General features: G+C 40.9%; 1 protein-coding gene and 1 pseudogene across 3 annotated transcripts in view; both read left to right on the top strand.

Annotated features, from left to right (window-relative positions):
* Positions 1–22,276, top strand: part of LOC146383267 (scavenger receptor cysteine-rich type 1 protein M130-like) — a 75,147-nt gene extending 52,871 nt beyond the window's left edge. Inside the window, exons 11-17 of one of the 3 annotated variants that reach the window (XM_084936785.1) lie at positions 1,606–1,911; positions 1,988–2,287; positions 13,597–13,902; positions 13,991–14,281; positions 18,322–18,648; positions 20,858–20,946; positions 21,033–22,276. In XM_084936785.1, coding sequence (XP_084792911.1) covers positions 1,606–1,911; positions 1,988–2,287; positions 13,597–13,902; positions 13,991–14,281; positions 18,322–18,648; positions 20,858–20,946; positions 21,033–21,173 — 1,760 coding nt within the window. In that variant the 3' untranslated portion in view covers positions 21,174–22,276. Of the gene's footprint in view, positions 1–1,605; positions 1,912–1,987; positions 2,288–13,596; positions 13,903–13,990; positions 14,282–15,303; positions 18,649–20,857; positions 20,947–21,032 lie in introns of those variants that run through there. The other 2 variants (XM_084936783.1, XM_084936784.1) reach the window with 2 other exon arrangements.
* Positions 22,277–22,514: 238 nt separating this feature from the next.
* LOC146383266 (E3 ubiquitin-protein ligase TRIM21-like) lies at positions 22,515–24,150 on the top strand (annotated as a pseudogene).
* Positions 24,151–27,008: the final 2,858 nt, after the last annotated feature.

Below are 27,008 nucleotides of genomic sequence, written 5' to 3'. Positions count from 1 at the left end.
ATCTGCTAGAGGGTGTGGGGGGCCACAGCCCCGTCCTCCAGGGCATGAAGCAGGAATGGAGGAGATCAAGACTCCAGACATCCAGAGGCCCTCAGAACACAAGAGACCAAGGAAGACCAACAGAGGGGCAGCCGCGCCACTATCCCAGAAGGAGCTGAGGAGAGTCCCAGATGAGGGGTCACCCAGCAGCCGCGGAGCAGAAGCCAGGGGGGGTTGCAGTGACGTGCCCGTGAGCTCTGCCGGCAGCCAGCTGCGCCAGAGTGACCGAGCCCCAGGACAAGAGGCCGAGGGCACCCCACCCCCAAAGTGGCCCGAGCGAGCCCCAGGCTCCAGGCCCCGATAAGCAGCCACCAAGGAGTGAGCCAGTATGTACCTGGGCGCCCACCCCCCGGACACAAAGAACCACCAACGCACCGATGCCGATGTCTGAAGGCGTCTGCCACTGGCAGGGGAAGTGGTGGGGGGAGATAGGCCTCCATACCTTAGAGGGCCTGAGATGTCCCCAGAGAGGTGGCGTCTGATACCCAACCTGACATATAGACACAGACATACAGGCACACACAGATACAAACATCCATTCCCACCCTCATGCTCTCATATGCAATTACTCAACACTCACCCAACGTGGAGACAGACATAGAGAGACACTGTACACACAATCACACTCCCCAAGCGTACTCTACGAACCGGGTCTAGGTACCTTTGCCCCTGGAGGGGGAAACTGCACCCAGACCCAGGTGGTGTTACCCTTTTTCCCTGCGGTGGGGAGAAGCAGACCGCCCCTACTCCGCAGCAGCAGGGAGGCCCCACACTCCAGACCCCAGTCGGATGGCCAACTCCTCCTCCCGGCCCCCCGCTCCAGCAGGTCGCAGAGAACGGGGGTGTGAGAAGACTCCAAAACCTCCCTCCGCCCGCTCATATGTAGTGTTGATGCATTTATTTACATTTTACACAATGTCCCAACTTCATTGGGAATTGGGGTTGCACTTGACTTCCAGGTATAAACTCTCAAATGCAGACCTTAAAGCAGATAACTCATAAGCTGGAGAGGAAATTGTGTATTACAAATTTAGAAGACCATCAATTAGCCTGGAGAAATAGTTTGCTGCTTTATTAAAAAAAAAAAAAGCCCTGTGTATCTTGCTGCTTTCTATCTGACCGTGTCTTTTGGGGCACTGGTTTCACAGAACAAATGTTAAGGGAAGACGAAAACAGGAGGGAGATTTGTGAATAAAACCATCAAATGAGCGCTTAAATAGATGGATAATACACTATCATCATCAAAAGGAAAATAAAGAAACGTAAAATATAATATGTCAACAAATTTGTCTCTCTGGCCATGTCATGTCCCTCCATCAGCTGCACCGATTTTACTGGTTCCACAAGAAAAAGGGACAATACTACACATCCACAAAGGAAACCAGTAGGTTGGGGCTGCAACTACAGCTTTTTTTATTATGAAATCTAACTGTGATGCTAACATGTTTCCAGTGTCATGTTACAGTTGTGCTGAGTTTGAATCAGTGAATAGTTGTTTGCTGCCATCTTTTTCTTGTGTGTCTGCTGTCTCTGATCTCTCTGTTTGATCTTCTCTGATGTCTCCAGACTCTGTCAGGCTGCTGAATGGTTCCAGTCTGTGTTCAGGCAGACTGGAGGTGAAGTCTAACCAGAGCTGGTCCTCAGTGTGTGAAGCTGACTTTGACCAGCAGGATGCAGAGGTGGTCTGCAGGGAGCTCGGCTGTGGGCCTCCTTCGGTCCTCCAGGGGGCGCTCTATGGAGAAGTGGAGGCTCCAGTGTGGAGCAAAGAGTTCCAGTGTGGAGGCCATGAGTCTGCTCTCCTGGACTGTAGAAGCTCAGCCTCAGCTAGAAACAGCTGCTCACCTGGCAAAGCTGTTGGACTCACCTGCTCAGGTAGAAGAGGAGCTGCAGCTTTGATCTGGCTCAAACTCACTTTATTTGTATATTGATGACTCTGCTTTCTGTTCAGAGTCTGATGATGTCAGGCTGGTAGGAGGACCCAGTCGCTGTGCAGGTACACTGGAGTTAAAACATCTTAGAGAATGGAGACCAATGGGGTACTCTCATGATTCCTGGACCCTGAAAGAAGCAGCTGTTGTGTGTGAACAACTGGACTGTGGCTCAGCTGTTTCTATAGAAGCGGCACATTCCTCATACAAATTTGTGTGGTTGATCAGGTCTTCCTGTATTGTGTCCAAAACTCCTCTGTCCAATAGGGATTGTGCAATATCAGATCAGCTTGACTACATCCTGAAACTCACCTGCTCAGGTAATTATGTTGAAGATATTATCCATGACTGTGTGCTCTCTTTGTTGTAGACTTTGACTTTCTGTTCCTTTAAAAATGCACATTGGTGTTCTGGTATATCTTATCTGACTATCCAGAGTTGAGAGTTTTTAGGACATCATAAAGTAATAAATCATCTGCATAGCAGTGAAAATGTACGCTATGCCTTCTGATGATACTGCCTAAGGGAAGCATGTATAATGTAAACAGAATTGGTCCTAGCACTGAACTCCACTGGAACTCCATAATTAAACTTAGTGTATGAAGAGGACTCTCCATCTAATTCAATTCAATTCAATTCAATTCAATTTTATTTATATAGCGCCAAATCACAACGAAAGTCCCCTCAAAGCGCTTCATAGGTACAGAGGAAAACCCAACAATCATATGACCCCCTATGAGCAAGCACTTTGGCGACAGTGGGAAGGAAAAACTCCCTTTTAACAGAAAGAAACCTCCGGCAGAACCAGGCTCAGGGAGGGGTGGGGCCATCTACTGCGACCGGTTGGGGTGAGAGAAGGAAGACAGGATAAAGACATGCTGTGGAAGAGAGACAGAGGTTAATAACAGATATGATTCAATGCAGAGAGGCCTGTTAACACATACTGAGTGAGAAAGGTGACTGGAAAAGAAAAACTCAATGCATCATGGGAATCCCCGGCAGCCTACGTCTATTGCAGCATAACTAAGGGAGGATTCAGGGTCACCTGGTCCAGCCCTAACTATATGCTTTAGCAAAAAGGAAAGTTTGAAGCCTAATCTTAAAAGTAGAGATAGTGTCTGTCTCCCGAATCCAAACTGGAAGCTGGTTCCACAGAAGAGGGGCCTGAAAACTGAAGGCCCTCCCTCCCATTCTACTTTTAAGATATACAATTTTTATTCGTTATCAAGAATAGCATAAAACATAACAACCAAAAAGAAAAGAAGAAAGGAAAAAAAAAAAAAACAACAAACAACCCCCCCCCCCCCAAAAAAAAAAAAAAAAAAACACATCCACACAGACACACAAAAAAACATATTTTCACTCAATTACCCACAGATATAGGAAGAGAAAAAGATAAACTCCAAGAATGAATTGTCCTTTACACTTGCTTCCTATTTAACTGAGAACATCTTAATCGCAACCACCCCCCCTCAACAGTTGGGACAAATCATTTGGCAAATAAGAAAGCAAAGGGGACCAAACATTGAGAAAGAGACCCTCATTTCCTCCTAAAATAGCAGCAGTTCTTTCGTGAGGAATAACTTTAAATAATTCTCTGTACCACAACGTCACAGAGGGAGGTTTATCCTTAACCCAATTAATGAGAATACATTTCCTAGCTACCAGCAATAGTTTGTGACATAATTTGCGCTGCAAGTGATTCAATGTTAATGCTTTTGAGGGTAGGCCAAGAAGAAAGTACCCGGGGTCCCTTTGAATCAGGTTGTTAAAAATATTACTTAGTTCTTGAGATATGAAGCTCCAAAATCTTTTGATTAATTTACATTCCCAAAAGTAATGAAAAAAAGTGCCAGTTTCTTTTTGACATTTACTACAAAGATGGGAAATATGAGGTGCAATCTTATGCAAGACATTAGGAGCTATATAAAGGCGATGTATGATTTTGTATTGGGTTTCTCGCAAGTGGTTACAAGTAAAAGTGGAACTACTCATGTTAATGGCTCCTTTCCACTCCTCTTCGGTATATTGATTATTAAGATCTCTCTCCCATTTATAAATAGCGCTCAGTGTGTTGCTACTAAGAGTATATAGGAGAGAGTAAAAAGCTGAGATAAAATGAGTTCTGTCTTTTTGCTTAATAAAAAATGTCTCAATATCATCATATATAACTATTTCTGAAGACTGTGGAATTCTAGAATGAACGAAGTTACGAACCTGGAGAAAGCCAAAAAAGTGGTCTCTAGGAATATTAAAATTTGACTGCAATTGCTCAAAGTTCATCAGTGTGTTGTTTTGATACAAATCGCCAATTACCCTTAATCCCTTTTTGTGCCACTTATCGAACATGCTACAAGGCATTCCTGGAACAAAATCTTTGTTTCTCAGTAAAGGAGTCAAGAATGAAGTGCAATCTTCTCTACCCAACCTTTTACGCATTTCCCCCCAGACCCTTATTGTATTATAAATGATTGGGTTATTCTTAATCCCCATTTTTAATATTGTTTTTTTGTCACAGACAGCTAAGCTCCAAAGGGAATAAGGTAAAGTGGACCAAGAGTCTAGGTGAGAATGAGAATTTAGATAAGCATGTAGCCACTCCCATAAGACCCGGCTATGACATGCCCAATTATAAAAAATTAAATTTGGTAAGCCTAAGCCTCCCCTATCTATAGGCAGTTGTAGAGTTCCAATCCTTAATCTAGGTTTCTTGCCACACCAGATAAATTTTGAAAAGGCTTTTTCTATATCACAAGAAACTTTCTGAGTGATCAATAAAGGTAGCATTTGTAGGGGATGTAATAAACGCGGGAGAATACTCATTTTGATTAAGTTCACACGCCCCATAAGAGAAAGCGGCAGTTTTTGCCATCTATCTAAATCTTTTTTGATTTTTATTATGACTGGTGATAAGTTCAGTTTCCATAAATCTTTAAGAACTGGTGGAATGTTTAGCCCAAGGTATGAAAAGCCGCTGGGGGACCATTGAAAGGGATTAGAGATATCTGGCAAAGAGTTAATCTGATCACCCAGCGGCATAACTTCTGATTTCCCAAAATTAATTCTGTAACCAGAGAATGAGCTGAACTCATGTATGGTAGACATAATAGCTGGTATTGATTGTTCTGGTTTTGATAAGAACAGCAGAATATCGTCAGCGTACAATGCTATCTTATGATTTGTTCCACCCACTGTTATACCATGCACATCTTGGTGCTGGCGAATAGCCTCAGCTAGAGGTTCAAGTGCTAATGCAAAGAGGAGAGGGGACAGGGGACAGCCTTGCCTCGTACCTCTTTGCAATGGAAACGCTGATGATTGTATACCATTAGTTATGACACAAGCTTCTGGAAATTTGTAGATAGTTTTAATCCATGCAATAAAACCCTCGCCTAAGCCAGATCTCTCTAATACATTAAATAGATATGTCCACTCGATTCTGTCAAATGCCTTTTCGGCATCTAAAGATATAACATAGGCTTTATGATTTGTCTGATTCGAGTATTGTATAATATTTAATAGTCGTCTAATATTTGTAGATGAGAAACGATTTTGGATAAAGCCTGTTTGATCAGGGTTTATGAGCAGTGGGAGAATGCCCTCAAGCCTCCTTACTAATAGCTTGGAGAGTAATTTAGCATCAACATTGATGAGACTGATCGGTCTGTATGATTCACACCTATCTGGAGATTTATTTTTCTTTAGAATTAACAAAATATTAGCCTGTCTGAGTGTTGGGGGCAATTGTTCATTCTTAAAAGAGTCTAAAAACATATCAGTCAATGGTCCTACAAGAAGGTGACTTAGTTTTTTATAAAACTCTGGGCAGAAACCATCAGGCCCTGGTGCTTTTCCTCCTTTAAGGGAGTTAATAGCAAGGCGCACTTCCTCCTCTGTCACAGGGTTATTTAACTCTTTCCTGTGACTTTCTGATAACGATACAACAGGCACCTTCTCTAGAAATTCCCGCATCTTCCCATCTGTATTACTACACTCTGATGAGTATAAGTGTATATAAAACTGCTTCATAATTCGATTAATATCCATTGTTTTATAATGCTTAACATGTTTATTATCAAACAGTGATTGTATAACATTTGTATCTGTCCTACCTTTTGCTATTTTTGCTAAGAGACGGCCAGGTTTATTCCCAGATTCATATAATTTATGCTTAGCAAAGAAAATTGCTGCCTTTGCTCTTTTAGTCAGTAATTGATTTAAAGCTGAGCGGGCTGCTTCTAACTTCTTAAGTATAGTTTTGGACCTGGAGATTTTAAACTGCACTTCTAGTTTTTGTATTATGTACTCTAAATCGAGTTGTTCTTTCATTGACGCCTTTTTCTGCGCTATAGTGTATGAGATAATACTACCCCTAAGATAGGCTTTAGCAGTTTCCCACAATAAAGATGGGCTTACATCTTCCGTTTTATTAGTGGTCATAAAAACATTCCACTCTTTAGTGATATATTCAATAAATAAGGGGTCACTCAATAAATGAGGATTCATCCTCCATTGGCGGGAATTTGGCTCAAAATAAGGTGGGTGAATATTTATACTTACTACTGAATGATCAGATAATGGACAAGACCTTATTGAGCACTCTTCCATCCTATCCAACACCGTCCTGGATGACAGGAGCAAATCTATTCTTGAGAAACTCTGGTGGGGGCAAGAAAAAAAAGTGAAGTCCCTATCTGTGGGGTGAGCTACTCGCCAGGAATCAAAAATTTCTAGATCAGAACAGAACTCTTTCAATCTAATGCTTCTTGGCGACAATTCACTCCCTGGTGGAGATTTATCAACCCTAGGATCAGGAACACAATTAAAATCACCTCCCAACACCAAATATGGGGAAGCTATGGCTGAAACATGGGTTAAGAGATTTGGGAAAAAAAGAGACATCTTCTGAATTTGGACCATAAACACATCCTATAGAAACAGATTCTCTAAATAAGAAACCAGATATAAGAATGTAGCGTCCTTCCTTATCTTTTATGACTTTTTCTATGGTTAGTGGCAACTTGCTATGGATAAGGATGGCTACTCCTCTGCTTTTTGTGTTATATGATGAGTAAAAAACTTGGCCAACCCAATTTCTTTTTAGTTTTGAGTGTTCCAAATCATTTAAATGAGTTTCTGAAAGTAAGGCAATTTGTGTTTTTTCCTTTTTCAAGAATGAAAGAAGTTTTTGTCTTTTAACAACATTATTCAGCCCTTTAACATTTAAAGAAATTATTTTAAGGTCAGTCATATCAGCTCAATCTCTTTTGTTATAGTTTCTTTTCCCCCTCTATTATAACATGATGTGTGGGAAACCATTTCTCGGAGTGCGCTACTGTAATTAAGCAAACAGATGTTTCCATAGAAGGGAATGCGGGTAATTTTAGATACATTATATAGACACAAACATGAAAAAATAAATAAATAAATAAACAACAGAAACAATAACCACGCATATTAATGATAAAAAAAAAATAAATAAATAAAAAAAAAAGGAAAAAAAACAACCCCTAAAATCCCCCTTCCCTCCCCCCACAAAAACGATCCTACGATCCATCAAAAAAGAAAACTTTGTCTCGTGAAACCGAGCAAAAGTCACTGACAGAGAGGCAAAAAGGAAAGAAAAAGAAACAAAACTTCCTCTCCAAACTCCCGCATGCCACCGAGAGAACCAGCCAACCTCATTTATATTTCTGAGTTAAACATGTTTTACTTTATAAAGTTTGTAAGAAAAAACAAATAAGAAGGGACGGGACAGTTAAATCATTCCTTAATAAGTGTACAACTTCCAGTTCCAATATACCTTAACATGGACTGGGTATCCTTAAATTAAGAGTATGTCTAATATTTAAGTGCCATAATAGAACTAATCATATTCTATCAATTGCTGTCGGTGTTCAATTTAACTCAAATTGTTCAAAAAAGCAAGAGCATCTTCAGATTTACGGAAGGAGTAATTGTTCCCTCCGTGAGAAAAGTTAAGTGTAGCAGGATAGCGCATATAAAAGCGCATATTTTTCTGGATAAGTTTTTGGCACACTCCGTTAAACGCACGTCGCATCTCTTTTACTCCTGTTGCCAAATCTTGTCGAATATGAATGATCTGTCCATCATAAGTCAGGGGGCCATTATCTTTAGCTGCAGTGAGGATCCTAATCTTGTCTACCGGATTATGCACCTTAATAATCATTGCACGAGGGTGATTAGGTCTTGATAATCCAATGGACCGATGGGCTCTGTCGATTTTGATTTTCCCCTGTTTAGTTTGAATACTCAACAAAGTCGGTAGCCAGCCTTCGAGGAATTTCACCGGTTCACGACCTTCAGCGCCTTCCTTTAAGTTCAGAATTACAATGTTGTCTCTTCGGCTCCGGCCCTCCAAGTCTAGACATTTTTCCATAAGAGTATTCACTTTAGTCTCCATATCAGCCAGTCTAGTTTCCATACCTGACAGCGAGTCTTCTGCAGTTGAAATGCGATTCTCCGTGTCAGAGATCCGTTGATAATTTAATTCCAGTTGTGCCGATATACTTTTTAGTGATAATGAGAGCTCGTCGAATTTATTCTCCATCATAGTAGATATTTTGTCCACGACTGTCTTTGATATTTCCGCAGCGAGCGCGTCGGTGTCCACAGGTGTACTTGGAGTGGTAGCTGTGCTCGTCGACATACCCTCTTTCGCTTCTGATTCTTCAGGAGATTTGTTGGATGCAGATTTTGCAGCTCTTCTAGGAGGCATTTTAACAGACTCTTGTTTAAAGTTTTTATCCCTCAAGGATGTTCAGAACGTATCGATAATAAAGCAGGATATGCTCAGTAGCGGCGGGAGCTCAGGAAGACCTCCGCTCAGTCTGACACCATCACGTGACCGACATTCTACTTCTAAATATTCTAGGAACAACAAGTAGGCCTGCAGTGGGAGAGCGAAGTGCTCTAATAGGGTGATATGGTACTACAAGGTAATTAAGATAAGATGGGGCCTGATTATTTAAGACCTTGTATGTGAGGAGCAGGATTTTGAATTCAATTCTGGATTTAACAGGAAGCCAGTGAAGGGAAGCCAAAACAGGAGAAATATGCTCTCTCTTTCTAGTCCCTGTCAGTACTCTTGCTGCAGCATTTTGGATTAGCTGAAGGCTTTTCAGCGAGTTTTTAGGACATCCTGATAATAAAGAATTACAGTAGTCCAGCCTGGAAGTAATAAATGCATGAACTAGTTTTTCAGCGTCACTAAGAGACAGGATATTTCTAACTTTAGAGATGTTGCGGAAATGGAAGAAAGCAGTCTTACATATTTGTTTAATATGTGCGTTGAAGGACATATCCTGGTCAAAAATGACTCCTAGGTTCCTCACAGCGTTACTGGAGGCCAAGGTAATGCCATCCAGAGTAAGAATCTGGTTAGATACCATATTTCTATGGCCGAGTACAATAACCTCAGTTTTATCTGAATTAAGAAGCAGAAAGTTAGCGGCCATCCAGGTCTTTATGTCTTTAAGACATTCCTGCAGTTAACTAATTGGTGTGTGTTATCTGGCTTCATAGATTGATAGAGCTGGGTGTCATCTGCATAGCAGTGAAAAATTATGCTATGTCTTCTAATGATGCTGCCTAAGGGAAGCATGTATAATGTAAACAGAATTGGTCCTAGCACCGAACCCTGTGGAACACCATAACTGACCTTAGTGTGTGAAGAGGACTCTGCATTTACATGTACAACTTGGAGTCTATTAGATAGATATGATACAAACCACTGCAGTACAGTACCTGTAATACCTACAGCATGTTCTAATCGCTCTAATAGGATATTATGATCGACAGTATCGAACGCTGCACTGAGGTCTAGCAGGACAAGCACAGAGATGAGTCCACTGTCTGAGGCCATAAGAAGATCATTTGTAACCTTCACTAAAGCTGTTTCTGTGCTGTGATGAGCTCTGAAACCTGAGTGAAACTCTTCAAATAAGCCATTCCTCTGCAGATGATCTGTTAGCTGTTTGACAACTACTCTTTCAAGGATTTTTGATATGAAAGGAAGGTTGGAGATTGGCCTATAATTAGCTAAGACTGCTGGGTCTAGAGATGGATTTTTGAGTAGAGGTTTAACTACAGCCAACTTGAAGGCCTGTGGAACATAGCCGATTATTAGAGATGAGTTGAACATATTTAAGATTGAAGCATTAATTAATGGCAGGACTTCTTTGAGCAGTTTTATAGGAATGGGGTCTAAAAGACACGTTGATGGTTTGGAGAAAGTAATTATTGAAGTTAACTCAGAAAGATCAATTGGAGAAAAAGAGTCTAACTTAACATCAATGGTACTAAGAGTAGCTGTAGATAATATTACATCTGTGGGATGATTATTGGTAATTTTTTTCTCTAATGATAAGAATTTTATTTGTGAAGAAGTTCATGAAGTCATTACTAATTAGTGTTAAAGGGATGGTTGGCTCAACAGAGCTCTGACTTTTTGTCAGCCTGGCTACAGTGCTGAAGACAAACCTGGGGTTGTTCTTATTTTCTTCAATCAGTGACGAATAGTAAGATGTTCTGGCTTTGCGGAGGGCTTTCTTATAAAGCAGCAAACTATTTCTCCAGGCTAAATGATGATCCTCTAAATTTGTGACACGCCATTTCCTCTCCAGCTTACGAGTGATCTGCTTTAGGGTACGTGTTTGAGAATTATACCACGGAGTCAGGTACTTCGGATTTGAGACCTTAGTTTTCACAGGAGCTACAGTATCCAGAGTCGTACGTAGTGAGGAGGTAAAATTATTAACAAGATAATCGACCTCTGTTGGGGTAGCGTTCAGATAGCTGCTCTGCTCTATGTTGGTACAGGTCATTGAAGATGATAACAGTGGGTGGATTATATTCTTAAACTTAGTTACAGCGCTTTCAGAAAGACATCTACTGTGATGAAGTCTACTCTCCACTGCTGTGTAATCAATTACTGTAAATGTAAATGTTATCAGGAAATGATCAGACAGGAGAGGGTTTTCAGGAAACACTGTTAAATGTTCAGTTTCTATGCCATATGTTAAAACAAGATCTAGAGTGTGATTAAAGTGGTGGGTGGGTTCTTTTACATTTTGAGAGAAGCCAATTGAGTCTAATAACAGATTAAATGCCATGTTGAGGCTGTCATTTTTAGCATCTACATGGATGTTAAAATCACCCACAATAATTATTTTATCTGAGCTGAGCACTAAATCAGATAAAAAGTCTGAGAAATCAGACAGAAACTCTGTGTAAGGCCCAGGTGGACGATATATGATAACAAGTAAGACTGGTTTCTGAGTTTTACAGCTGGGGTGGACAAGGCTAAGCATCAGGCTTTCAAATGAATTAAAAGTCTGTCTTGGTCTTTCGTTAATTAATAGGCTGGTGTGAAAAATTGCTGCCACACCGCCCCCTCGGCCTGCGCTTCGAGGTTTCTGGTAGTTAGAATGACTCGGGGGTGTTGATTCATTTAAACTAACATAATCATCCGGCTGCAACCAGGTTTCTGTAAGGCAGAGTAAATCGATTTGATGATCAATTATTAAGTCATGTACTATCTACATGAACAAACTGGAGTCTATTAGATAGATATGATACAAATCACTGGAGTGCAGTACCTGTAATACCAACAGCATGCTCTAATCACTCTAATAGAATATTATGGTCAACAGTAACCTTGTAACCTTCACTAAACCATTCCCTAAATAAACACAAAAAACCCTGTGAGGTTAACAGTCCCAAAGTCAGACTGCGCATCCAGCAGAGGTGTCAAAACAGTCACACGTTTTGACACCTGACGTTCAGCTTGTTGTGTTTGTGGATATATGACTGACTTTAATTATCCATAAAATCATCAGATTCTCTGTAAGATTAAGGCCAACTGTTGAACGGTGTATATTTTAAAGGCTTTAAAACCAAGTTAACGCAGAAAGTACAAACATCACTAATGTCACATAAATTTGCTGACATGTGGCCAACAGTAATGTTTTAATGTTCTTCGTTATTTAACATTTGCACATAAATAAGTGACATAATATTCGGTACTTAATTTTGAAAGTTTACTCTTCGGCCGCTCTGCTTCAGCTGTCTGCCATTTTTTCCGCAAAATTATCCACACCCACCACCACCGCGCTATGAAGTCCAGGATATGTTGGGCCATGAAGTGGCCTAAATATATCAACAAATACTTTTGAAAAATATATTAAAAGCTTTCAGGCGACGTTGGATGGCTGGTGTTTATCCTTTGATACGCAAGATGCAAGGCGTGCCATCATTAACTATTAAAAAGGTTTGGTGATGAAATATCTGGTTTGAAATACAGAATGGGAGGAAAGGAAAGCATTCATCTCTATAAGCTTGGTCTAGTAATCGAGAATTAATTTTTCAGAGTTGGGGAAAGGCTTAATTAATTAGCTGTGCATGATGATATGAAACATCCAGTGATTCCTCATGTCTCTACTTTCATTCTACATCACATTCATAAGTAATTAGGATACTGTGGGAGCACAAAGAGTGGATGATAAATGATTACAAACCCTTTTGTGTGAGGTAGAAGGTAGAAAAACATGTAGCATTGTTGCAGGAATGACAGTGGTGGTCAAAGAACAAGAAAAGTTTTGATGTTCGAGATATTGTCATCGTGGCAGACTCCACTACTCCTTGTGGATCCTGGTTGGTAGTGTGGGTGGGAGTGGCACTTTTTTTGGCACTTAAAAAAATTGAATTGAATAAAAATGGAAGATAGAAGGAGTTGGAACAGTACGAGTCCCATCACCCCCTGGCTCTATTCTAGCTGTGCACTGCCTAGTGGGAACTACTCAGAAGATGAGAGATTCAGACCGTCTCTTTTTGGGTACTGGGTTCATAGAACAATATTCAAGGCAAGACAAAGATAGGAAGGAGAATTGGGAATAAAACCATCAAATGAGCATTTACACAGACAGACAATACACCATCACCACCAAAAGGAAAATAAAGAAACATAAAATATAATATGTCAACAAATTTGTCTCTCTGGCCATGTTATGTCCCTGCATCAGCTGCACCAATTTTACTGGTTCCACAAGAAAAAGGGACAATACTACACATCCACAAAGGGAACCAGTAGGCTGGGCCTGCAACTACAGCTGTTTTATTATGAAATCTAACTGTTATGCTAACATGTCTCCAGTGTGTGCTGTTATAAAGATGTGTTCTGTTGTTAATGGGGGTGACCGTGGTTCAGGGGGTTGGGAAGCTTCTCTTGTAACCGGAAGGTTGTCGGTTTGATCCCCAGCTCTGTCTGTACTGGTTGTTGTGTCCTTGGGCAAGACACTTCATCCTACTGCATCCTATGGCAGCCTCGCTTCTGTCAGTCTGCTCCAGGGCAGCTGTGGCTACAACTGTAGCTTGCCTCCACCAGTGTGTGAATGTGAGAGTGAATGAATAGTGGAATTGTAAAGTGCTTTGAGTGTCTAGAAAAGTGCTATATAAATGCAATCCATTATTATTATTATTATTATTATTAATGATGAAGTCATGATGAGTTGTGCTGAGGTTGAATCAGTGAATAGTTGTTTGCTGCCATCTTTTTCTTGTGTGTCTGCTGTCTCTAATCTCTCTGTTTGATCTTCTCTGATGTCTCCAGACTCTGTCAGGCTGCTGAATGGTTCCAGTCTGTGTTCAGGCAGACTGGAGGTGAAGTCTAACCAGAGCTGGTCCTCAGTGTGTGAAGCTGACTTTGACCAGCAGGATGCAGAGGTGGTCTGTAGGCAGCTCGGCTGTGGGCCTCCTTCGGTCCTCCAGGGGGCGCTCTATGGAGAAGTGGAGGCTCCAGTGTGGAGCAAAGAGTTCCAGTGTGGAGGCCATGAGTCTGCTCTCCTGGACTGTAGAAGCTCAAGCTTAGCTAGAAACAGCTGCTCACCTGGCAAAGCTGTTGGACTCACCTGCTCAGGTAGAAGAGGAGCTGCAGCTTTGATGTGGTTCAAACTCACTTTATTCTTTTACTGATGACTCTCTGCTCCTCTCTGCTTTCTCTTCAGATAATGATGTCAGGCTGGTAGGAGGACCCAGTCGCTGTGCAGGTACACTGGAGTTGAAACATCTGGCAGGATGGAGACCATTGTGTGGCTCTCATGATTCCTGGACCCTGAAAGAAGCAGCTGTTTTCTGTGAACATCTGGACTGTGGCTCAGCTGTTTCTATAGAAAAGCGACGCTCCTCACGCACATCTGCATGGTTGATTACACCTGAGTGTGTTCTATCCACATCTCCTTTGAGGGGTTGTGCAACAACAGATTATTCTTACCAAATCCTGAAACTAACCTGTTCAGGTAATCATACTGATGATATCATCCATGACTTCATATATGACAGAGATTTATGAAGCTGTGAAAGATAGCAGCAAGATTAGCAACAGACTGTCTCCAGCAGTCACAACATGGCAGAACTTAAGAAATCCTCTAAACCAATGTCCAACCAGCCTGAAGGACTCCTTCAGCCTAACAGCTTTCAAAGTTCATAGACAAGTACAGACACAAAGGCTGTAGGATAATTAAACTAGTTAACAGGTTGTTTGGGAACAGGGAACAGGACAGGAGGGAGGAGAACCTGAGCTGACAGCAGGAACTAAAACATACCTTGGTCCTGTTGTAGCTCTATGTGATACTGGACCACACTGATCACACCTGTTCTGGTTCGCACCAATTGCACATGCTCACTTGAGTTGTATCTTTTTTGTGTGGGTGCATCACGAGAGTGCCATGCTTTCATATGTTAGAACAATCAAATGCTAGACTAGTATAAAGAAAAGATCTTTCTGTTATTGATGTGCAGAACCGGCACTCCAGTACAGCACATCTGGATCAGCTCTTTCTGTTTAAAAAGTCCTAACCTCTGTTTTTAATAAGTAAGTAGTACAGAGCTTTGATGGAGTTATACCATTGTCAGAATCCTTTAGCACAGGCGGGGGGTGTGGTAGCAACCCTCAACTCCAGCTTAGTATTCAATCAAAGACCCAGACAGAGTTTTAATTCATTTGAATGCCTTATGGGTACCAAGTAATGACTTAATACATTTGTTTTCAAGTAAAAATGTAACCATTAGAGAAAATGACCCAGCTGTCTTAGCTAATTATCAATCAATCAATCAATCAATCCATTTATTTATAAGCAAAGTTAGACCTGGTAGTAGCAACCTTATCAACAAAAAACTGTAAAAAGCTTCCACAGGTGGCTGGAGTAACCTTCACACTGGACACAGGGCCTGTAACAGTTATTAGAGATGATGTCTGATACTTAATACTTCGTTTTTGTAGTTTTGATCTTTTTGCCATTTTCCTTCCACTTTTCTGCAGGTCCTTCTGAGAGTGATATTGCTTAACCAGGGATTTGTTTTAGGTCTAATGTACTTAGTTTTAAAAGGAGGAACAGCATCAAGAACATGCTGAACAAAGTGAGCAGATGATCAGCGCTGAGCTTAAGGGAGTAATTGTCCAAGGGAAGTGCACCAATATTCTGATAAACAGCAGAAAAACGTCCAGCAGTAGCAGGAGGGATGATGCAGAATTTGCACGCAGGTAAAAGAGGTTTAACTCGGGGACATGGTGCAGAAATTTGGATTATTACAGGCATCTGACCAGAAAAGTTGAGCTTGCAAATGTCAATATCGCGGAGCTGCAGACCACAAGATAAAACTAAATCCAAAGTATGTCTATGGTCATGGGTGGGATCCCTGACTGATTGAACAACATTACAAGAGTCAATAAGATAAGGGAAATCTTTCACAAGACATTTTTGGTAGCAGCAAACGTGAATATAAAAACCCCAGGAATTAGAATGCTGTCAAATCTTGGTAAGATCCCAGATAAAAAGACAGAAAGGTCTTGAAATGAAATCCTTGTTAAACTTGGGATGGTGATAAACAAGTGCACCCAGCACAGGAGAATAGAGTTCCATCAGAAATAATTGGAGTTCAAAGCTGCCCCAAATGTCAGAGGTGAGAGACCGGCAATCAAAACAGTTTTTAGAAACAGATGCAAGATCTCTCCAGAAACCTCAGTTAGCTATTAAAAGAAATGCATTCCATTCTCTTATCCTTGTCAGGGCTGCAAGGGGGCTTTAGTCTATCTCAGCTGTCTTTTTGCAATAGGCAGGGTACACCCTGGACAGGTCGCCAGTCTATTGCAGGGCTAACACAAAGAGACAAGCAACCATTCACACTCACACCTATGGGCAATTTAGAGTTACCAATCAAGCTAACCCCACTGACTCCATGTCTTTGGACTGTGAGAGGTAGCCAGAGTACCTGAAGGGAACCCACGCACAAATGGGCAGAACATGCAGACAGACAGAAAGACCGTGGTCCGATGGCAGAATTTAACTCAGGGACTTCTTGCTGTGAGGCAACAGTGCTAACTACTGTGCCACCATGTTGCTGTCATTTTACCATTCCTTTAAATTTAAGTTTTATTTATATAACAACAAATCACAACAGCAGCCACTTCAAGGTGCGTCGTTTTGGAAGGTAGACCCTACAGTAACACATACAGAAAGAAACCCAACAATCATATGACCCCCTATGAGCAAGCACTTTGATTACAGTGGGAAGGAAAAACTCCCTTTTAACAGGAAGAAACCTCCAGCAGAGCCAGGCTCAGGGAGGGGAGGCCATCTGTCGCCACTGGTTAGGGTGAGAGAAGAAAGACAGGACAAAAGACATGCTGTGAAAGAGAGCAATAGCCTCCTGACTACCAGCATGTCTTTTGTCCTCTGTAGAGCACCTTTCTAAACCTGAATATCTCCCATGCACTGCATACTACAGAATTGCCTCCTTTTGGTATCTACAGAGGACATTTAGGGCTTTCCAATGATACCAAATGTGAAGGAGTGGAGCTTTGGGAACTTTAGTTTTTTCATTAAGGAACATGGCAGCCATCGCTGCAAGCACATTTTATGGGAAGAAGAAAAGTAAGTGCATAAAACTTCTTATTGAGCAATTTATAGCTATAAATGTTGTTAACATATTTTAAATAAGTCTCTTGATAACACATTAAAACATAGTATGCTTAATTCTAACTTCATTTTAGTATAGTATTGAAGTGTTTAAAAAATGTCCTCCGTAGTGGACATTTGTAGTCATTTCCTCCATTTTGTTCTGTTTTTTTTAAATGACCAGAAAAGGAGTCATTTTTAGAAGCAGAAAGAAATTTATTGCAGTTTGATGAGGGAAACTCAGATCTTGAGTTGTCTGATGAAGAAGATCATAGGAAATAAGCCCTTGAAGAAGAAAGAAGGAGGAGCATCAGAGATGGTACTCAGACCTGAACTTGCTGTCATTAAGTGGTTGGACAACAAGCCAGTTGTCATGGCATCCTCTGCCTATGGCAATCAACCTCAGGACAGACGCACAAGATGGTCTAAGAAAAACAAAAGGTTTGTCCATGTGCCAAGTCCACTGGCAATTGCTGAGTACACTACCAATATAGGTGACGTGGACCTTGTTGCCGAATGTTGAGTTTCTACAGGATGGTCTCTCGCACTCAGAAATTGACAGTATGTGCAGTTCTCTACTTTTTGATCTGGCAATCACCAACTCATGGCTTCAGTATAGCAATGACTTGCAGTTTTGGGGGAAGAAACCACTACAGTTCCTTGAGTTCAAACTTCTCCTTGGTGAAGAGTTGCATCAAATATTTGCCATCAAAGTTCATTTTTACATGTTTGGCCTTCCAATGTCCTCTACAGTGGACATGTGATATCTAAAAAATGTAAACTTTTTTTTCCCAAAAAATGATTTCAGTCTTCTAATTACCTTACAAACATTGGGGGATTTAAAAAAAATTTTGATTGGACAACATTTTTTTTCCTGGTAGTCAGGAGGATAGATTAATAATAAGTAGTATTTTATCAGAAATACAAACAAGGAAACCCAGCCTGTAACAGTTCAAAGACGATTCTCTAAACCATCACTGTGAATTCCTTCTGTCTGTACAAGAACATAAAACGTGTTTATATCAGCCTAACAGTGTAAATTAATTACACTGGTGTACAATTCAACCATCAAAAACTACAGTTGTGTTCAAAATCCACTCATCATGGTGTGAGTGTCAGGATCATTTGGAGCTTTCAATCATTTATTCGAGCTGTTCTGTTTCCAGGGTGGAGTGTTTGCACAGCATATATCTTTAATGACTTTAAAAATAAGAAGTGGACACACAAATTTGGATTTATTTTGGATTGTAGCATTAACAAGCTTGTGGTATTTCACCATTTTAAATATTGCTAACACCAAAACGCTCCACCGTCCCACCTCTCATGAATGAATCAAGCCTCTCTCTTTCACCTCAGATTCAGAAGATTTTCTGTGTTTACAGACTTCCTGGTTCAGCCAGTCATCTCTGTGTCCTCCATGAACGGGGTCTCCAATGCCCAGCAGCAGGAGCTTCGGGTATCAAGGGGCTCTAACTTTACCATCAGCTGCTCCATCCAGCCACAGTACCCAGGAGGCTCCTTCCAGCTCACCTTCACCTCCTCCAACACAGCATACAACTACACCCAACCAGCTGTCAATCACTCTGCTTATTTCCTGTTTCCTGCTGCAAAGCTCGCCCACCAAGGAAACTACAGCTGTGTTTATCACATCTATGCTATCGCTCATAACTTCTCCTCTGAGAGCCGCCTGCTGTCTGTCACTGTGTCAGGTAAGCTGAAGCAGAGACTCTCAGATGTTTACAGCTTTGAAAGCTGAATGAGTTGATGACCCAAAGAACCAGGTCACCTGGCTTCCTGAAGGATATGTTACATTCCAGTTGAAGTCGGAAGCTGGAATTTCTGAGTTTGCTGTCAGAATTTTTGATGATACCGTTTATGACCTGAATCCACATTAGCCAGATAAAATCGATGTTTCAGTGACATCTGTCGGTTTGAATTCTTTTTAAGCCTGTAGAAGCTGTGGTTTGTTATATGCTAATTATTTTTCCAACTAAATGTTTTTATTTCAGCAGAATATAATTAAATCCAAGAATGTAAACAAGAATGTAATGTGGTAATTTATTACCACATAATAAAGTTATTACCACTCAAGTTATTACCAAGTTATTACTACTCAATTACTAGTGGTAGCTTCTGTGTAATAATGAGGAAACAGAGCTGCAAAATCTAAGGAGCTTGGAAATAAAAGCGTCTGGACTTTTTTAAGTTTCCTGAAGATGTTTTACATCTCGTCTGAGAAGCTTATTGAGTTCTAAGTTTAAATGGTGGAGAGTCACAGATTTAAGCCCTATGGGAGTGTACCGAAGAGGGACATGGACCCCCTAATGATCCTCTACCTAATTACACGGTGTGAAAATGGGTGTGGGTCACAATCAGCCAAGGTTTTCGGGTGAGCACTCTGCCACCTACTGGCAGTTGGCTCTTTGCAGGGTTTTTTCCATTTATGTTTATTACACAGAAACTAACACGTGTTTCCAGCTAATAATCACATATATGTTATTAATAAAAAAAACAGGCAGTTCAGCATTTTGCAGCTCTGTAATAAGCTCTGCTTATTACACAGAAATTACCAGCCTCTTCAAAAAGTTGATTCTGTTCATCTGGACGTAGCGTTTTATGGGAGAAACGTTTCGTCACTCATCCAAGTGACTTCTTCAGTCTCAGCTGACTGCAGGTTTCCCCAATCTTATAAACAGTACATTTGCATAATAACTGAAACCAGCCCACTGAAGGAACAATGGGCTGGGAGGTCAGTTCCTTAATCTTAATTATGCAAATTCTCATGACCATTGATCAACAACCACTGACCAAAACCCACTGATCAAAGACCACTGATCAATGGCCATGAGTACCATTCACAGAGAGTTGGGGAATGGCTGCAATCACAGCATTGTAAGATGGCGAAAGATGTACCCTTAGGCCCCCTCCTCGATTCAGAGATGGTCTTTTCACGTAAATGGCCTCCTCGACTCCGCGCTCAAACCAGCGTTCCTATGTTACTCTGTTTGTGTCGGGGGACCCGATCCTTGGGGTGGACCAGTTTTTGGTGCAGCGTGTTTTGGGGTTTAAAAGCCACAGAGACCCGGTGTTTAGAAAAAATGTGTCTCAACTGTTCCGATACTCCTGACACATATGGGATCACTACAGGTTTTCACTTGGGCAGCGGTTGTCCTTCTCTCCTGGATCGGCTGGAGCTTTCTTTAGGTGCCTTTCCAGCTTTGATAAAAGTCCAGCTGGGATAACCACATTTACTCAGGGCCTTCTTGATGTGCCGTTCTTCTGCCTCCCTGGCCACTGTGTCAGTGGGGATGGTGTTCGCTCTGTGTTGTAGCGTCCTGATGACACCCAGTTTGTGCTCCAGTGGATGATGAGAGTCAAACCTTAGATACTGATCCGTATGTGTAGGTTTACGGTACACGTCAGCTTTTAGATGTCCCCCATTACTGATGGAAATCTCACAGTCTAAGAAGGCTAACCTGCCACTTTCATATCCTCCATGGTGAATTTGATTTGTCGGTCCACCGAGTTAATGTGATCCGTGAATTGTGGTACGTCCTGAGATTTGATTTACACCCAGGTGTCATCCACATATCTGAACCAATGGCTTCGTGGTGTTCTAGGGTAGGATAGAAAACCCTCTCTGTTCCACTTCTTCCATGTACAAACTGAACTGAAGTAACTAAAGAAGTCACTTGGATGAGTGATGAAACGTTTCTCCCATAAAACTCTACGTCCAGATGAACAGAATCAACTTTTTGGAGATTTACTTTCCTGGATGATTGAGAATGCATCAAGAAGAAACTACCAGCATTAATTGAATGGTAATAACTTAGAAATTACCACAGTATTACGTTCTTGTTTCTCCCTTTTTATCCTACTATTTTCACTTTAATACAAAGATGAATGTGTTTTTATCAGCTCCAACAGATTTCACAGTTCTCATCACAATGCTCATCCTACCGCTGACTCTGATGCTGGTGATCACTGCCCTTTATTTCTACTGTCAGGTACTGAACACGTGTTTGTATCTGAGAATGAAGCCCTCAGCCTGTGATGCTGTCACTCTGATCTCTCTGTTGTCATCTGTCTCCAGGCCAGCAGGGGGCAGAAATCCAGCAGACAGAACACTGAGCTGCTTGACTCTAATCAGGCTGTTTGTGCAGGTGAAGGAGGGACGGCTGCAAATAAAGGAGTTCAGCAGGACCTCCAAAGAGCTCATCCTACAGCCACATGAATTAATCAGCTGATGTGAGCGACCATCAGCTCAGTTTTCTGCTGAAGACTTAAATCTGTAAACACATCTCACTAACAAATATCTTCATTAATTATTCTGAAATGTGTAGAGATAGATCACCCACCAGGGAAGGCGGTGAGGCAACATTTTAAAAATGCACAGTGTAACACTGGAATGTGGATCATTTACACTGCAGTCAAACAGGCCTCGACATCAGCTTATGACTTCTTGGTAACCACTGGTCACTATGGAAGAATGTGGATTCCTTCACTGGCAGTCTTCTGGTGAAATTGGTGCTGCACTGAAAAGCTCCCTCGCTTTGGTGTCTGCAGGCTGACGAGCTCACTGCAGTTTGCATAGAAAACACAGACTTGTCTGCAAAAGTTTGCCAACTGCTCACAGACTACGTTCAATATCCTTTTACTTCCACTTATGTAAGAAAGACATTTTTAGTATTTAGAAGAAGTAGCCTCATCAGTGTTGCTGTGATGTTTCATGCTGTGTTTTCTTTTTAATTACTCCTTTCTTGACTCTTCTGGCTTTTATTATCCACTCTTCCTGTTTGCATCAGCCATTAAAGGCTCACATTCACTTCATTCTGTAGTGTCATGTGTTTGCATTTGATCCTTGGCCGACAGGATACTGCTCCCTTCATCCAACACTAACATCACAGAAGAACACAAGGTTATTGTCTGCTTCCTTTATCCTTAATAAAATGTTCTGAGCCATTTTCAAAATAAATATGTGCTTTAATTGGAAAAACATTTATTTTTTGTAAAGTGGTATGTTATAAAAGTATGTCACGCATCAAATAAACTAAGCACTTCTGGATGGATGCAAACTGCATTTCGTTGCCCTGTACCTGTGCATGTGCAATGACAATAAAGTTGAATTCTATTCTATTCTATTCTATTCTAATGGATGTATACTCTGAATATAACACAGAGAAGGAAAAGTTTATAGTTTGTAACACTCTAAACACATATTTAATTAAGAAGGATAAGTTAAACTTTTGTAGATTTTGCTATTAAATTGTTGGGACCAGAAAGTACATTACACATTATTCAAGAACCATCAGAGGTTGATAATATGCCAGTCACCTCAGGTGACTACATGGAGTCATTTTGGAGATTTACACACTTTTTATATTCACCTGCAGTTTTGGTCATTGCTCATCACTCTGCTTTTTACAGGAATATAAATCCTATCACAGTAGATAGATAGTAACTCTAACTGCTGACAGACACATGTAAAGAGTACAAACCTGACACTTTTTTCTTTTCTTTTTTTTGTGAATTAAAAAAAAAGTGTTTCTTTTTTTTTCTCCGTCAGAGTGCAGACATGTCTGCTGCCAGCAGTTTGCGATCTGAAGATCAGTTTCTGTGCTCCATCTGTCTGGATGTGTTCACTGATCCAGTCAGTATACCATGTGGACAAAACTTCTGCAAAAACTGCGTCACTGAGTACTGGGACATAAATAAGAGGTGTCAGTGTCCCACGTGTAATGAAACTTTCAACACTAGACCTCATCTGAGGGTCAACACCTTCATCTCTGAGGTGGTCGCTCAGTTCAAATGTGAAGTTCAGCAGAAATCCAGCAGCAGTAGCTCAGAGCAACAAGCTGCCAAACCAGGAGAAGTTCCCTGTGACATCTGCACTGGAACCAGACTGAAGGCCCTGAAGTCCTGCCTGGTGTGTCAGGAGTCCTACTGTCAGACTCACCTGGAGCCTCATCTCACAAAGAAAGGTCTGAAAAGACATCAGCTGACTGATGCTGTGGAGAACCTGGAGGGCAGAATGTGTAAGAAGCACGATAAACCTCTGGAGCTGTTCTGTAAGACTGACCACACATGTGTCTGTGCATGCTGCTCTATTTCAGACCACAAGAACCACGAGTTTGTTCCTCTGAAGGACGAATATGAAGGAAAGAAGGCAGAGCTGGAGAAGACAGAGGCTGAAATTCAGCAGATGATCCAGAAGAGACAACAGAAGATTCAGCAGATCAAAGAGTCAGTGAAGATGATTAAAGGTGCTGCAGACAGACAGAAAGCAGAAGGTGTTCAGGTCTTCACTGCTCTAAAGAAGTCTGTCGATAGAGGCCTGAAGGAGCTCATAAAGGAGATTGAAGACAAACAGGAAACAAAAGAGAAACAGGCTGAAGGTCTGATCAAAGATCTGGAACAGGAAATCTCTGAGCTGATGAAGAGAAGATCTGAGGTGGAGCAGCTCTCATGCTCTGAAGACCACCTCCACCTACTCCAAAGCTTCTTGTCCCTGAAAGCTGCTCCACCCACCAAGGACTGGAGAGGAGTCAGCGTCCGTCCACCATCATATGAGGGGACTGTGGTGAGAGCTGTGGCTCAGCTGGAGGAGACGCTCAGGAAACTCATGAAGAAGAAGCTGTTTGAGGCTGAGCTGAAGAGGGTCCAGCAGTATGCAGTGGATGTGACTCTGGATCTGGATACAGCAAATTCTAAACTCATCCTGTCTGATGATGAAAAACAAGTGCACTGTGGTGATGTGAGGAAGAAACTTCCTGACAACCCAGAGAGATTTACACGTTATTGTAATGTTTACAAACTCTGTTTGTAATCAGAGTTTCTCTTCAGGCAGATTTTACTTTGAGGTTCAGGTTAAAGGAAAGACTGCCTGGACTTTAGGAGTGGCCAGAGAGTCGATCAACAGGAAGGGAAAAATCCCAGTGTGTCCTCAGGATGGTTTCTGGACTGTGTGGCTGAGAAATGGAAATGAATACAGAGCTCTTGCTGGTCCCCCAGTCCCCCTCTGTCTTCAGTCTGGTCCTGAGATGGTGGGGGTGTTTGTGGATTATGAGGAGGGTCTGGTCTCCTTTTATGATGTAGGTGCTGCAGCTCTTATCCACTCCTTTACTGGCTGCTCCTTCATTCACAAACTCCACCCATTCTCTGCACCTCTGATCATCTGTCCTGTCAATCAAACTGAGTCGATCAACGACTGATTTTATTTGATGAACTGATTGATTTTTATTGAAGGGAACAAATGAACATATTCAGTGTAAATACTCTACAGTCTCCATGTTTTCTATAGAATCTGATTATCAGGAACTCTCATTCACACTTTGATTTTATTCTCATGGTTTTAAAGGTATAATTGAGACTCGACCTGCCAGACAGGAGGAAAAGAGGACCCAAAAGGAGTTTCATGGATGTAATGAAGCAGAGCGTTGGTGTGTAAGTTTAAAGTCTGTCAATCTGATTGTAACTGCTTCTGTTGCGCTTCACTTGCTTTCTCTCCATGTAACACCACTTAAACGTAGCTGACCACAGTCGCAGCGTCCACTCAGTTATACGGAGATGGCGCCCTCTAGTGGTCACGGCAGAGTTCATCGGCACAAAATGAGACGTTTGAGTTTTGCTCAGTGTTCATTTTTATCAGGTTTTGAGTTTTTGGAGACTTGAAAGAAAATACTTTAGGTGAACTTGTGTTTTTTATTTGTGCTCTGATGAATAAAAACATTAACATTAATAGACTTTCTTCTATTTGATCTTTTTTTAATGCTGCCATTTAAATTTTCTACGTGCACACCTTTATAAGAGGGAAAAGTAGCAGGCCGCATGAGAAACCATCTGCATGTTCTCTTAACCTAGCGTAAGTTCAGCAAATTAGCATATTACAATAAAGTGCTGCACTCAACAGAAAAACAGTTTAGACTAAAAACATCCAACAATATTATAAAAATATAACCAACTGGGTTTGAACCTTTTTTTAGCACCTTTACTGCATGCAACTGTTCTGTAAACTGGAGCAGAAACAGAAACTCACCTCTGCCCAGCGAGGCCTCGGCTGACTGAGGAGAGTAGGAAGTGACACACATGGGAAGTCAAAGGTCACACAAACAAAATAAAAGTTCACAAAAATACAAATACACAAAATAAACATATAAATATTCATGAAAAATAATGATAAAATCTTTCTAATGCACCCATTACATGAGCAAAGAAATCAATGAAATGAGATGAGGAGAGATGATCCAAAAGCAGAAGGGGACTCTCATCTACATGGATGTAAAAATTACCAACAATAATTATTTTATCTGAGCTGAGCACTAACTCAGATAAAAGTCTGAGATATCTGACAGAATACATGTTTGCACTAAATAATCATGCAAACAAACATCTTCCTTCTATATGTGGAAGTGAAGTGAGAGTGAACATCTGGCGACAGATGGCCGCCCCTCCCTGAGCACTAGTTCTGCTGAAGGTTCTTCCTGTTAAAACTGAGTTTTTCCTTTCCACTGTGACCAAGTGTTTGTTAACAGGCATCATCTGATTCTTTGGGTTTCTTTGTATTACTGTAGAGTCCTCATCTTACAGTATAAATCAGAATCAGAAAGAGTTTTATTGCCAAATGTTGAGCAGATTTACAACATTAGGAAATTGCTGCTGTACTTTGTGCAAGACATACGGTAAGACAAACACTTAAAAATAAAAAGAGCTAAGCAGATTGATATATACATGAGTGCAGGTGATGATCAGTGCAAGAATGGAACAGGTGCATAGACCACAATACAGGGACATGTGTTTGAATCAGAGTAAGTGGTGGGAGTTTATCCACCGCAGATGTGACAAATACTGGAAATAAGTCCACCGGTGTTGTAGTCCTGTAGTTAAGAAGTGCTTCTCTGGTGTAAGAATATCCAGAAGAGTGTCCAGAAACACAAATTATGCAAAAAACAAGACGGAAAATACGCACTGAAGTACCAGGGCGTCCATTCGCTGCGCCATCTTGGAAAAGGAAGCACATTGAGGAGACTGTTGTGATTTGGCACAATAAAAATTACAGGGCATTGAAACACTTCTTTCACTCCCTGACATGGAAATCAGTTTATACATTTTATGTAATGTGATTTTTCCTTTATTTTTTAAATTTTGGTTGATATTCTGTTGCTCTCCATTAAAATGAAAACTACCATAACAATTAGAGACTGTTTATTTTTTTGTGAAGGAGAACACTAACAATTCAACAGAGAATAAATAATTATTCCCTTAAAAGGGGTAGAGGTTGAACTAATTCCATTCAGAGGGGAAATATGAAAAAAACAGAGCAAACCAGGTCAGTTAATTGGCCTTAAGGTCTCTGTTGATGACAGATGCACCAGTCACCCATGAACAACTGCACTGTAAAATCAAATTAGTTCACAGAACCAAAAAAAACAAAAAAACAATGCAAACTCGTTGCCTGAAAAAATCTAAGTAAAGCTTACTTAAAAGAACTACGTTAGGACAGCTTATTCATTGCAAGTATACAATACTAAGAATAACTTGATGTTTCTGACTGTGAAATACTAAATGTTTACCCACAGATAAACATTTCAAGTTCTACTAAATTAAAAAACAATTTGTAGCAACTTGCCCAATAATGTTTACCACTCAGTTGATGTCTTTCTGTCCAACAGCTCCATTTCTAGACTTGTACGAGTTTGATGTAACGTGGGGAGTGCTGGTCGCGAGCCTCAAAGACAGTAAGAAACAAGTACAGGGACCAAAAAATTATTTAGAAGCTGTTTTGATCCCTAATGGTTGTGCAGTCATTATAACTTACAAGACAGAAGGTCAGTGTAGACCTCATACAACCAAATTAGACTAACACATATAGTATTAAAAACACCGTCTATTACTGTGTCTGAATGTGTGGTACTGCCACTGTCAGTTTAGGCCTAAATAAATACGTGTTTAAAAAAGACCACCTAATTTAAATGTAATCATTACATGCTTGTTAAAAGCTAACATCCAATATATAAAGTTTCTAATAAGCACAATGACCTGATAAAACATGTGGCAGTGCTTACCCAAAATG

This window comes from Perissodus microlepis, chromosome 7, assembly GCF_051167445.1.
Source record: "Perissodus microlepis isolate ML-2025 ecotype Zambia chromosome 7, ASM5116744v1, whole genome shotgun sequence".
NCBI lineage: Eukaryota > Metazoa > Chordata > Actinopteri > Cichliformes > Cichlidae > Perissodus > Perissodus microlepis.
Note: the sequence above shows the minus strand (reverse complement) of the source record. Positions and strands in the feature narration are given on the sequence as shown.